General features: G+C 40.8%; 1 protein-coding gene across 2 annotated transcripts in view; it reads right to left on the bottom strand.

Annotated features, from left to right (window-relative positions):
* The window catches only part of LOC134537823 (pendrin-like), a 51,969-nt gene extending 38,773 nt beyond the window's left edge, over window positions 1-13,196 (bottom strand). Inside the window, exons 1-5 of one of the 2 annotated variants that reach the window (XM_063378671.1) lie at window positions 13,094-13,196; window positions 8,491-8,588; window positions 4,921-5,082; window positions 3,108-3,218; window positions 1,695-1,870 (exon numbers count right to left, since the gene is read on the bottom strand). In XM_063378671.1, coding sequence (XP_063234741.1) covers window positions 1,695-1,870; window positions 3,108-3,218; window positions 4,921-5,082; window positions 8,491-8,588; window positions 13,094-13,134 — 588 coding nt within the window. In that variant the 5' untranslated portion in view covers window positions 13,135-13,196. The remainder of the gene's footprint in view (window positions 1-1,694; window positions 1,871-3,107; window positions 3,219-4,920; window positions 5,083-8,490; window positions 8,589-13,093) is intronic. The other variant, XM_063378673.1, reaches the window with a different exon arrangement.
* Between the last annotated feature and the right edge of the window lie 1,716 nt (window positions 13,197-14,912).

Genomic DNA, 14,912 nt, shown 5'->3' with positions numbered 1-14,912 from the left:
TGCACCTTAATTGAATCTGTCAGAATGAACAATAGGCTTCTTATATGCTATAATATTTGATATATTAAAGTTACCTACGAATTTTTTATCGTCTAATATTATTAACTGACAACAATAATTCTCCTTAATCATTTCGTTGACTTTGAATTGACCTTCAAATAAAAAAGAGTAAATTTTTTGTAACATTTTCCCACAAATTGCTTACATAACTTGTCCTTTTTAATAGTAAATCCCCTTCGCTAAATTTATTAAGATTAGATCATTTTTAATTCTTTTACTGGAGTTCCGCTATGAAGTTAATTGCGCGGCTACGAATTGCTTTTAACTCTTCTTATATTTTCTATTGGTGATAACTGTATTTTTTACCCGACTACGGTGAAGCCAAAAGGAAGGGTTATAATTTTAGCAGTCTATGTATGTATGTATGTATGTATGTATGTATGTATGTATGTATGTACATGTATGTATGTATGTTTGTATTTACGTATGTTCCTCCGTAGCGCCTAAACTATTCATCCGAATTGGATTAATAAGGTGTCAATCGTTCGTTATTATTGCCCCGGTAACATAGGCTTCATTTTAACCGACTTCAACAATAGGAGGAGTCGATTTTACCTTGTAAAGCCCGATTTTAACCGATTTCATTCCTTTCTTTTTTTTTGTAATGCATATTCATCTGTTAATATATAGTAGAGTATAATAAAAAAATTGTAATGTATATTCATTTGTTAATATATAGTAGAGTATACTAAAAAAACTTTAAATTATGTACAGAAAGATTACATACATTTTATCTACACTACACACTCTCACACGCCTTCCTTTCATCCTTCGACTTGGGACGAATTTAGACCAGGGGAAGCCTTCATTTCACAGACGAGAGAGTCACACCCGAAGTTCCCCGAAGTACATTTTCGTTTTTTTTCCCGTTCTATCTCATTGTATAAACCGGTGTGGCATTACATTTTGCGATCGATTAGGATAGGTTAGCTACATTATAATTACTTAAAAACATTGTGGATGGTTGGTTATATTAGGTAAGTATAGCTACATTAAAAATACTGTAAAATCATTTTATGGTTGCTTAGCAAATAACGTTTTAACATGTAGCTATCCAGGGCTAGGAAACCGTTTACATGAGTTCACAGTATCTTTAATGTAGCTATCCTAACCAAATCAACCGTCCACGATGTTTTAAAGTATTTATAATGTAGCTAACCTAACCTAATTGACCATTAGTCATTATGAGGGGAAGCCTAAGAAGCACATAAAGTTCTGCCATTCCCGATTACACCTGAACAATTCTCCTTCGGCCAACCTCGGGTTTATTTATATATATTTATATTTCCCTGTTTATTTTAATGTAGCTGTACTAACCTAACTAACCGTCCATAGTGTTTTAAAATGTTTTAATGTAGCTAACCTAACCGACCACTTTTAATATTTGAATTCATTTTTACTGCGCAAAAATAAAATAAAAATCCCGAAGTTGGCTGAAGGTGAATATTTCGGGTGTAATCGGGAATGGCAGAACTTTATGTGCATCTTAGGTATCCCTATCATGAGTTACAATGAACAAAAAAGACCCCGAAGATGCACGATCGGGCGTTTGGCTGTCTCGTCTGTGAAAGGAGGGCAGACCCCTCCCAAACAAAAAATACACTTAGTTTTAGTCAGGTTGGGGAAACACTCGCCTGGTAGATGCCGACCATGAAGGCCACGGCGGTGGCCACCTGCACGGGCGAGTAGACCGGCAGGTCACCGTTCACCAGGGCAGCCGTCCCGTTGTTGCCGGGGAGAGCAGGCGGCTCCTCAGCCGCGTACTGCGTCACCGTCTGGCCCGTCAGCATGCACACCACCGCGAACGTGCCTGCGGCCCACCACTCCCCTGGCACACTGCGCAGACTGCATGCCCACAGGTCTGTGTGTGTCGGGAAGCCTACGATTCACTCGTCCTTCTGGGTTCTGGACTTACCCGAATAGCCTACTCACGTTGGCAAACCTTTTTTTCACAGGCGAGAGAGCCAAACCCGAAGTTCCCCAAAATTCATGCTCGCGTTTTTTTTTCGTAGTACCACAACAGGTGTATTTATTTGGGGAAACCGTTTACATGATTTCACAGTATCTTTAATGTAGCTATCCTAACCAAATCAACCGTCCACAATGTTTTAAAGTATTTATAATGTAGCTAACCTATCCTAATTGACCATTAGTTATCATGAGTTGTATATTTATTTACAATGAACAAACAAAACCTCGAAGATGCACGATCGGGCGTTTGGCTTTCTCGGTTGTTGAAAGAAGGTTTGCCAACGTGAGTTTTCAGGTATGTCCAGAAGGACGAGTGAATCGTAGGCTTTCCCTGTGTGTCTAGGTCATGTGGGAAGGTGTGTGGTAAGGTTGGGAATCTCAACAGTTCCACCAGGCAAGCCACTGGCATAATGGCCTTCCACTTTGGCTGCTGTCACAGTTCTGTATGATTAAATAAATATTAGGGAAATATCTTAAAAAAAAAAAATAGTGATTCTATAATTTTCTACATCCTTTATTTTCAATTATTAAGTTACTTTGTTTTTCTTACTGGAGGATAAATTTTGGAAATTTTGATGATTTTGCTTTTTTTTATAAAGAAAAAAATTGAAATTAGTTAATATTATATCACAAATACCTACTTTGTTTAAAAATAACATAAAGGCTATATTATAATAATCGAATGATTCATATAGTGAAACAGATAGTTGAGCATTTACGAAATTAAATGTTTTATCACCTATGTTGAAATTGAATATATAATATTTGCAAATAATTTTAATATGTTTGATATTTTTAATAATTAACTTTGTATTCTTTCATAATATTCAGAAATACTACATTGACCTGAAATTACATAAATTTATGCTTATAAAAATATATATACAACTCATTTAACTTCTCCAACCTGACCCCGTTCCCTTCCTTTTCAAGTGGTATCATGTTTCACATACACAGGCTGGAGTTTCTATTGCCCCAAAGGATTCATCCATCCTTGCATGCACATTACCTTCAGCATTGACACATTAGATGCGTTTACTTTAGGGAAGAGTGCCTTGAACTCTTCTGTGACGTACCCATGGAGACATGGCGCGAGGTTCCGAGGAGAAAGTACGTGAGGACAGGGAAGAACGCCATGTATATGCCCACTATCGGAGGAACGTTCCCCAGGAGTGCGGTGGCCATTCCTAGAAGTAACAAACCACAAGTGCACCGTCAGTACAGAACTATTGGTTTACTGACACCATTAGTTATGTTTAGCATCCACAAATCAGCGGTCATATAATAGGTACTTGGATAAAACATTCAGCATATTTTATAAATTATACTATGAGAATTATTTGTTGGAATAAAAACTTTTTTTATAATTTTTTTACTTCCTTATTGCGACGTTAATATTAGGAAATAAATTTCGTCTTGCATTGATGCAATAATAATTATAGCAATAATAAATGTTATTATTAGATGTATGGAAATAATAAATAAAATAGCACGGAATGTGTAAACTGCTGACTCAGAACTGGTCACAGGTGACATCATCTTCGGGAATGTTGAAGGAAATGTTGATATGTTATGTGGCTTTGCAGAGAGGCTTGAACCATGGAGACCTCTAAGTTCATCATGGGCCCCGAAACACTTGGGCACTCCGCTCTCATTCAGTCACGCCGGGGAATAGGGTCAAACCCATGACCCTTACCACAATAGTGGGACGCTTCAGTGACCTTGGCTACCAAGGACGGAGAAAAAGAAGGTAAACCATTAATACCCCCAAACAACCTGGAAAGTATTACACCATGAAGGACTTCAGAGGGATAGATTCCTGACGGACTTGTGAGGTGAGTGATATGAATACTAAACCTCTGTGGCGAACACCATATGAAAATGCAAATGTAAATAGTCGAAAAAAAGAATGATTTCCAACAAATCTATGGCCGGCAATAAGTGGGCGGAGCTTGAGGCAGACGAGACCTGATTGGCTATAATTGTTTGGGATGCAGGAAGAGTTCACGGAGCGAGCCTTTGTCTAAAAGACAAGTATTACGGGAGGACATTTCTATAGCCTAGAGCCGAAAATATAGAACTATTTGAATGATGATATCACTGGCTTGCTATGAGACATTGAAAAGTTTGATCGTAGAAATACTGTTCTATCAGCAGTTCGCAGTCGGTTAATTCAAAAGCACGCACGGTAAATCAGTTAGTAGAATCGACAACTCCGATTGATTTCTCCATCTCAAATACCGCATTGCTAGAAGGCATACACTGCAGTTAGATAAATTACATGGGGAATATATTACAAACTCTTACATTGCATGAAAGTAGAAGTGCTATAGACAATCAGTAACTCTCAAAAAATATGAACTGCTTTCTTAAATCCAATTACCAAATATCTTTATCAGTACTCATCCTTCCATAATTTTTTATTTAAAAACACACACGACTAATTTTATATATCCGAAACGAATTGTTATGTTTTTAAGTATAAAGGTGGGACTAAGGGTTAGTTAATAATGTTCGAAAGGCTTTCACGGACTTTGTCTGAAGTAGCTTGGCTTCTGGGTTGTAGCCGTGTCCTTGGTGAATAATTCACCGACTTTTCGGTTGACACTGCAGTCGCCATCAACAGGGAGCAGTTACCCACCTGATGATGGCGACTGCAATGTCGACCGATCCGTCGGTGAATTATTGACCAAGGACACGGCTACAGCCCAGAAGCCAAGCTACTTCACTAAGGGTTAATTTTTATGTCATGAAATTTACTTAGAAAGGCGGTCATGACAGCCTGCAAAAGAGACGTTGGCTCCTAACTAGATGGGTACGAACTCGGTAAACGGAACACACACACACACATATCACGAAGAGCAAGGACCTGTGTCTGACAGGCGATACCTTGCGGGATGTTCATGATGGCCACGGTGAAGCCGGACACCAGGTCGCTGACGAGGTCCTCCCTCCAGCGGTAGTGCCGCATCCAGGACAGCACAGGCACCATCCTCAGTAGCGTTTCCAGGGGCCGCCATGTCCGGTACTGGTCCGTCACTATGTCCCCCACTGCCGCAACAACACCACCACAGTGCCTGCCTTCAGGCCTGGCGAGCAGTTAGAACACCCGTCACTATGTCCCCCACTTCCGCAACAACACCACCACAGTGCCTGCCTTCAGGCCTGGCGTGCAGTTAGAACACCCGTCACTATGTCCCCCACTGCCGCAACAACACCACCGCAGTGCCTGCCTTCAGGCCTGGCGAGCAGTTAAAACACCCGTCACTATGTCCCCCACTGCCGCAACAACACCAGCACAGTGCCTGCCTTTAGGCCAGGCGTGCAGTTAGAACACCCGTCACTATGTCCCCCACTGCCGCAACAACACCACCACAGTGCCTGCCTTCAGGCCTGGCGAGCAGTTAGAACACCCGTCACTATGTCCCCCACTGCCGCAACAACACCACCACAGTGCCTGCCTTCAGGCCTGGCGTGCAGTTAGAACACCCGTCACTATGTCCCCCACTGCCGCAACAACACCACCACAGTGCCTGCCTTCAGGCCTGGCGTGCAGTTAGAACACCCGTCACTATGTCCCCCACTGCCGCAACAACACCACCACAGTGCCTGCCTTCAGGCCTGGCGAGCAGTTAGAACACCCGTCACTATGTCCCCCACTGCCGCAACAACACCACGACAGTGCCTGCCTTCAGGCCTGGCGTGCAGTTAGAACACACGTCACTATGTCCCCCACTGCCGCAACAACACCACCACAGTGCCTGCCTTCAGGCCTGGCGTGCAGTTAGAACACCCGTCACTATGTCCCCCACTGCCGCAACAACACCACCGCAGTGCCTGCCTTCAGGCCTGGCGTGCAGTTAGAACACCCGTCACTATGTCTCCCACTGCCGCAACAACACCACCTCAGTGCCTGCCTTCAGGCCTGGCGTGCAGTTAGAACACCCGTCACTATGTCCCCCACTGCCTCAACAACACCACCACAGTGCCTGCCTTCAGGCCTGGCGTGCAGTTAGAACACCCGTCACTATGTCCCCCACTGCCGCTACAACACCACCACAGTGCCTGCCTTCAGGCCTGGCGAGCAGTTAGAACACCCGTCACTATGTCCCCCACTGCCGCAACAACATCACCGCAGTGCCTGCCTTCAGGCCTGGCGTGCAGTTAGAACACCCGTCACTATGTCCCCCACTGCCGCAACAACACCACCACAGTGCCTGCCTTCAGGCCTGGCGAGCAGTTAGAACACCCGTCACTATGTCCCCCACTGCCGCAACAACACCAGCACAGTGCCTGCCTTCAGGCCTGGCGTGCAGTTAGAACACCCGTCACTATGTCCCCCACTGCCGCAACAACACCACCACAGTGCCTGCCTTCAGGCCTGGCGTGCAGTTAGAACACCCGTCACTATGTCCCCCACTGCCGCAACAACACCACCACAGTGCCTGCCTTCAGGCCTGGCGAGCAGTTAGAACACCCGTCACTATGTCCCCCACTGCCGCAACAACACCACCACAGTGCCTGCCTTCAGGCCTGGCGTGCAGTTAGAACACCCGTCACTATGTCCCCCACTGCCGCAACAACACCACCACAGTGCCTGCCTTCAGGCCTGGCTTGCAGTTTCAACACTGAAGGATTACCTCAGTGGACATGATGCCACTGAAGTAGGAAAACTAATTAAGTATTTTATTAATCCAGACACAAAATAATCAGGTTTTGCTTTAAGTTTAAAACCTACAGGAACCTTTGATCATTCCCTGAATAAAGCTCTGCTTTCAGAATGTACTTTATACATTTCCAGCTCAGTGATGCCAACTTCTACAGAGTGTTCCTCCTAGGACCAACTTTAAATCCCTCTAGATGTCGATTAAAACCCCCTAAAGTTTTCATTGTACACTCTGTTTGAGAGCTAAAATAATTTTCTCAAAAAACCTTTTTAAATAATGTACCCGCTAAAAAAATTCCCCTAAAGAATCCCCCTAAATAAATGTACCCCCTAACAAAACTCTTTACTTCTTGGTTCCCCCCTTAATTTGGGGGGGAAATCCCCCAAGTTGGCATCCCTGTTCCAGCTTATTATGTACATTGTCAATAACTGGGGCTATTCTGTGACATAGCTGCTTACGAAAATCATCGCATGTTTACACAGCATGTAGTAAATGGTCACTGTTTCATGCTAGGAAACCATAATATTTTGTGATCTAGAATTGTGTGGATTCACAATTGTTCTTTGAGTTGGGACATTCCCCCACATCCTCGAGCTTTGAGTTTTAAGGAAAACTCGTAGAAACTCCCGCGCTCACTCCAAGTTGCTGTTCAAATATTATGGGCGGCCTATCAGCAAGGCCATGTTCTGGATCTCCTACACAAAGGTTTTACTCATTTAAGCCCGAGTTTTATTGAGAGGTGCCTCACATAAGTTAGGCTCGTTTTTGAACTTACTTATAATTGTTTCCAGACGTAATTTTTTTCTGTATAAATTTTAAATTCAATATTACTATTGTAAGAATATGCGATAAAATTGTAAGACATTCTGAATTGCATCAAATATAAGTATCCGAACAACATTCAGGAATCAGGAAATGAACGTCATAATAATAAAAAAGAAACAAGTATAGAAATTCAATTTATATTTAGTTCACCCGCAATAAGGCACTTTTAAAGGACATGTTTTTTACGTCAATTTGTTTTGTACGCTTCCGACATTGGTAAAAAAAATTGATATGACTTGCAATCCTGTCACTCCCAAAATATAAAATTTTCCATAAATATGCTTTGTATAGATATTTTGGTATTAATTTACTTTGGTAAAGTAAATATTTCAAAAATTATTTCCAGAATTTACTAGGAATTTAAGTAGCTTGGCTTCTGGGTTGTAGCCGTGTCCTTGGCAAATAATTCACCAACGTTTCGGTCGACTTTGCAGTCACCATCATCAGGGAGCAGTTACCTACTGGGTACAAGGACACTTCAGACAATGGCCTTGAAAGTCTGCTAACATTACTAGGATCTTATTATAGTGTTATTAATTATAATTTAGTATATGGATTTTCTTCTTTTATTGAAAAAATAGTTCTGTGAGATTGTAATGACTGTAACTATTTCCCAGCACGTATGAAGCAAGCGCTGCTCCAGAAGGGGGGCGGTGGGGGCGATAGCCCCTCCCGAGACAAATTTTAATGATTAGTGTATATTTATGTTTACTTAAATATTTAATTTCATATGTTAAACTTTTATCTCATTAAAAGTTGCATGGAGCTACTAAGGTTCTGCATTTGAAACCTGTAATTTGTAAATAACATTCCAAGGCCAATATCTGACCACTTTCATTTTTTTGCAACTGCGACCTTTCTTTGTGCGATAGCCCCTCCCGAAAAGTCATCCTGAAGCCGCCATTGGTATGAAGCCGTCGGTCGAGACAGCAGTGGCGGAGCTGGGACGAGTGCGCTGCAGACTCACACTTCCTGCGGGGCTTGATGTAGTCGAAGGCCTTGTTCAGCTCGTCCTGCCGGTACACGGGTCTCTCCACCCGCAGCGTGCAACTGGGGTCGATGGCGCTGCGCAGACGAGCCACCTCAGCTTCCCATGCGACACAGCACAGCCAACACGCAAACACCTTCACTTTTGAGCTCAACATGTTCTCAGTGTCACCAAACGACCTGTCTCCTCGTGAAAAAAAAAAAATTTGGTTGTCTATAAAGTCGGTTTACGGACGATAGTTCAACGTGACAACGTCATAACAGAACATTGATGAAAAATGATTGCATACTTTTATGAATAAAATTGAATCATTTTTATTTTAATAATAAAAGAATAAATACTTTAAATTATACTAGTAATCAGATTTCTAAAATGCAAGAATAATTAACCTTTATTGCCGAAATTGTTGTTGTAATAAGCAATGAAAACCACATTAACTTTTCTCTTCACTTTATAACCAGTCGACGAAACAGTTCACGTGTAGATGTAAGTTGTGTGCTGCCGCTGTCTTTCTTCTCCTCGGACGCAGAGGCCAATCGAGCGGAAGAGAGATAGATGCGGCGCAAGCGTACAATGAGCGTAACGGGACACAGCGTAACGGAACAATGTGCGCAACGGGACACTTTTTCGTGCGTGCAGCCGGCGTTCATCGATTTATTAGACGTTGTCACGTCAAAAAAAATGGGGTGTGGGTGTGTCATGGACACGGCCGTGTGTTGTTCGTAAATACAAGTGCGTAACTGGTAATATTTTCTTTACAAAATATATAATACGCTCTTTTATGAATGCTATCATCATGTTTTGTTTTTATTTTAACACCATATATATTCACTGTAGCTATTTAAAACTAATGTTTTATATGTGCAATCGATAGATTTTGACGAGAGATGGCGATTGAAACCCAAACGAACGTCGTAGTTTCTCCGAGTCAAAAGTTATACTCAGTTTAAATCTCGAAACGCAGCAAAATGACCTCAAAATGGCGGCGCTTACCCCTACACCTGGCGCGATTCGACATAGTCCTCACTTAGCGTAACGAATTCTTTGATCCTTTAGCTATCCAGTGGTGTAATTAAATTTTGGATGGAGATGATAGATGTGTAGCTGCAACACCAAACTGTATCCTCCGATTTTTGTTATGATTCGTTTTTTTAATTGCTTCCCACTATGGAAGCAATTTTAAAGACTTATTCACGCCAGAATATCTCAGCTGAATTTTAAATAAAAGTCCGTTGTTTTTTGACATGAGTCATTTTTTTATTCTTTTGTTTGTTTTGTATTTAAAGGTGTTGCAGAACGACAATTTCCCACATGTATTACGGTTCTATTGCATATAGTGTGTCGGCAATGACGGTTAGCATCAATCAAGGAGTGCCACATATAGATATGTGGCAGTATTCCATGGTTGAAAGAGTTGCCTACATTTTGCATGTACATTTAGAACTTTTGTAATGTGTTTTTTATTAAATTATTTGCCTCATTTTAATTTTTGACCGTGTTACATTAGGAAGATTTTATTGCAAGAAAAATTTCATAATGAGGCAGTTTTGCAAAAGGATTGTAATATATTAGCTGTCATATAGCTCTCAATAGGTAACAAACAATTAACATAATTGTATGTACTTATAACGGATACATTGGTACAAATATTCACCAAATATCAAGTATATCCATTTAAAAACGTACTTACAACTGCTAATTAAAATCTTTCAAGGTAATTATTTCAACACTAAATGTTTTGAGTTGCCGCAATACCTATGTGTGTGAGTAAATTCATATACCACCTATGCCCTAGCATAAACACAATGCACACATAGCCATCAGTTTATCTCTACACATAAAGTCTTGCTCAACGATACAGCAACACATACATAAGCTGATCCCGTGCTCTGAATGTTTACTAAACATTTTACATAATTAAATTTCCATGAGGTTGTCCATTTTCCCCTTATTAACAGACGGTGCTGTGTTATCTTCCACCAATAGCCTCGTACGCATATTTTCTTCATTGATATACCACACTACTATGTATATGCCTCGAAGTTTTAAAGTCACTATAAGGTAAATGATTTTAAAAACTGTATTAATATTTTTCTTTCAACTTAAATGTGGTATCAGAGATACACAGTCGAAGAAAATAGTGTACTCGATGCACCTCTTTGCTTAAGTCCAATGTGAAAATAGTATCAAATTTATTATTATTTTCCATTAAAAAAACAAAGAAATTTTTGTATTCTACCAGTGTTTAGCTATTTTCGGCAGAAAACTAATTAAACTTGGAATTTTCCCTACATTTCATATGGAAATATAAACATATTATTTCAACTTGAATGACCAAGATAGAGGAATTATTAACTTAATTATCTATAGCATATTAATTATGACCTTAGAAATGCACTATGATTATACTTAAATGATTCACCGATATTTTCGTAGGTTGTCATTTACACTTCAATAAATTTATAAAACGATTAGTTGTTATGAGGAAAGCTACTTTGGTGATTTTTATCCAGTAAGGAACACTGAACTACAAAAAAGAAATGTTCAGACTGCTCTAACTTATACCACGCGTATCTGGTAGGTACAAGATAGGAAACAGAATTCACATTTAGTATTGTTCAGACAGACATTCCGCTCACCAAGTTTCACGTCGACAGGAACTGAACTCAGTTCATAGCCTTTCTGGCAGAGGCTTTGTTGAAGTGAAACTTCTAATGCGACTTCCAACAAGGTTGCGTTAAACGTTTAACGCTACCATGGAGGGGGTATGAAAGCACTGTTGCGTTAAAAGTTCAACGCTCCTGGATAGTGGGAATAGAAAGAGACAGAGCGAGAGTGAATGCGTGGCACTCGAACGCATGCGCGTAGTATACTTGTTACAGGCCAGCGCGAGCGTTAGCAACGAGTAGCGTCCAATATTCCAAGCACATGCGCGTGGTATTCTTGCTATGCAGCGAAGTTAACAGTGTGAGCGTCGTGAAATTAGCTTAAATACGTACTGGTTGTTTTATTGTTCTATTTTAATTTATAATATTCACTATTTCATTTACTTGTTTTTTTAGTTTGATTTGATACAATATGATTTCACTAAAAATCAATTTCTACCCCTTCCTATTTTCATTTGCACATTACGAAGTTTCACTTCTTCCGCGCGGAGGGACTCCACGCACTATTTTTTTGTATTTGCTTTTATTTTCATTTGGGGGTTGACGTCGGGCCGACGCGATGGCGGGGTCACATGAGGCGTGGGTGCAGTGTGTTACCACTGCGTCATGCAGGTTCGTCCTGACAAGCACAGACTCATGCATCGTCTGCAGCTCCTATCAGCTTTACTTGTTTCATTCTACACTTTTCCCATCTCCATTCATATCCATTTTGACACTTAAAGCACGACTCATAATTTAGGTACAGTCTTTAGTTCTTTAAATGGCGGACAGTGTATTGAAATTAATCAATTCTCCTGAAAAATTTATTTCAGGTGAAATTTTCAATACATTATAAGATTGTATAAGATAGTGAAAATATGTAATCATTAGAGACCTGTAAAATTCGCGATTTCAAATCCCTAAAGGATAGACTCCATGAACCTCTACGCACTCGTGCAAATAACATCTGCTGATTGGTTACCGACTCGTAACACCTGTTGACTGGAATGATCGTGATTCGCTAATTCTTCTGTTAAAGATATTTCATTGGCCCAGAGTCCTTCAGATAAACCGTGGCCCAATCACTGAAGCAAAATAATGTCAAAAGTATTTGGACTCTATCCTATCGCGAAATGAATCCGCGAATGTTACAGGTCTCTAGTAATCGTCAATCAGAACGTCGGACAATCTATAAATATGTGTGCTTATGCTTAACATAGAAAAAAATTTCAACTATCTGCGGTTAGAAAAGCAAATTCGATAAATGCATGAATTATACATGGCGACTATCTGTGCCCTTGATATGTGTTGCAGAAGACAGCATGCATAGATTTTATGTGTGTCGGGAAGACAAGACACGGGCCTCTCTTCAGTATGAAATGTAGCTATAGCTGCTATCAGCTTCATCAACGAGACCGCGACATTTGGCAACTCCCCGAAACGACTTCAATCCGGGCTAATGTCCCATCTTGGATAGTGAATTCTGATTTTTTTTTTTTAATCTCTAGGGATGTTTCACTGTATGAACATTGAACAAATGTTATTAATTCATAGGATGTATTCTACCTGTTATCTGGTTTATTTTTGGCACAAATTCATTCCTGTGTTAACGTTAAATTTTTTTTGGTTGTGGACATTTGATGGAATATGATTTTCTGGGATTCCACAGAAAAAAAATATTATTAAAAATAAACGAGTAGGCAACGTAATTTCACTTTATATTTAGTTCACCCGCAATACAACAATTTTAAAGGATTTTTTTTTTACGTTAATTGGTTTTGTACGCTTCCGACATTGGCAAAAAAAAACAGTAATATTGACTTGCAATTTTACCACTCCTAAAAAATAAATTTTTCCATAAATTAGTACTCACAACACCGCAGACTGGACATACTTGCAAACCAAGACAAAGTCCGGGACGGCGCGGGAGGACTCACCTCCAGTTGCTACTGCGCCTGCGCGAGCCCAGGGACAGCATCTCGCCGGCGCCGCTCCGCTACTGACGGCGAGGCGACCTCGCTCCTGGCCCCTGCCCCCTCTCTACAACAGGCACTAGCACTTGTTGGTGGGGGGACAGCCGTACAGCGAGTTATTTTTGCAAAATTATAGCCAGGTTTTCTTTGTGTAGAAATGTACAGATGAAAGTTAGAAATTTTGAAAGTTAGAAATTTTTAAATTATCTCTACTACATCTGGAAACCAATTTTATTTTTTTTTCTGATATACAAGAGGAAATTCAAACATTGTTGTATTGTGGATTAGCGTCCGCTTGGCAGCGAGGGCTTCCAGACAGTTGAGTACGGCCCTGCCAGGGACTGCCAGGGACTGCCAGGGACTGCCAGGGACTGCCAGGGACTGCCAGGGACTGCCAGGGAGTACCAGGGACTGCCAGGGACTACCAGGGACTGCCAGGGACTGCCAGGGGCTGCCAGGGAGTACCAGGGACTGCCAGGGACTACCAGGGAGTACCAGGGACTGCCAGAGATTACCAGGGACTGCCAGGGACTGCCAAGGACTACCAGGGACTACCAGGGACTGACAAGGATTAATAAGGAGTACCAAGGTCTGCCAAGGACTGCCAGGGACTGCCAGGGACTGCCAGGGACTGCCAGGGACTGCCAGGGGCTGCCAGGGAGTACCAGGGACTGCCAGGGACTGCCAGGGGCTGCCAGGGAGTACCAGGGACTGCCAGGGACTACCAGGGAGTACCAGGGACTGCCAGGGATTACCAGGGACTACCAGGGACTACCAGGGACTACCAGGGACTGACAAGGATTAATAAGGAGTACCAAGGTCTGCCAAGGACTGCCAGGGACTGTCAGGGACTACCAGGGGCTGCTAGGGAATACCATTCTTTTGTTAAAAATAGATTAATATATTTTTAAGGTCCAAATTATGTAATTAATTTAAGATCAACGCTAGCGAATCGCAACTAAAACAAAATAATTTATTTTTATATGTTTTTAATACTTTTATATATATAAAGGTTTCCTATATGGTAGTCTTTAAGACTAAAAATACCAGCGCGTACATTATAGTCTTTAAATGTTTTTTTTTTTGCGATATTAGTTTGGAAATATAGATATAAATAATAAAATTTACCATTTCATTTTCAAAAACCTGCTTGTGATAAAAGAATTTCAGAATGCCATGAAAGTGTACTAAGAGTGTTTAATGTCAATTAAACCTTTTGTCACGATAAATAGTTGGCGATCAATTGTCTTCCTTGCAGCTGTATGAAATTAAACATAAATAAATAGTTTCTCCAGTCATTTGGTATTTTAATAACTTAAGGTAGTAATTAATTAACACGTTTGTTTCTGCGTTTGGCAAAACACTTTAACAACCATGACTTGATATTACATGCGAGGTCTTGCGAGTCAGTCACATCACAGCTGTTCGTTCCTCTCAATTATTTTTAAAAAAAGCTAGCAATGAGAAAGCGCATTTGTTAGGTCTGTTGTTATTACAATACGAATATATTGGAACAACCTCTGGCTACAAAATATTATGAAATATTTGTTTTACGAAAACGCCAAGGAAAGTTGAGGTAATGAGAAATAAAATGTGCACATGAGGGACACTTAAATTCACAGATGCAGGTGTGTCATTTTATAGAAATTTAAAAAATATATATTTTTTAATTTGAAAGATGAATATTAAACGAATTTGATGTGATTAACCTAAATGTACGTAGGCTACACGTTATCTCTTGTGACGACGTAAAACTTTTGTGACTGTCACTTAATCCCGACTT

This window comes from Bacillus rossius, chromosome 12 (genome assembly GCF_032445375.1).
Source record: "Bacillus rossius redtenbacheri isolate Brsri chromosome 12, Brsri_v3, whole genome shotgun sequence".
In the NCBI taxonomy this organism is placed as follows: Eukaryota; Metazoa; Arthropoda; class Insecta; order Phasmatodea; family Bacillidae; genus Bacillus; species Bacillus rossius.
This window is presented reverse-complemented; position numbering and strand designations above follow the sequence as displayed.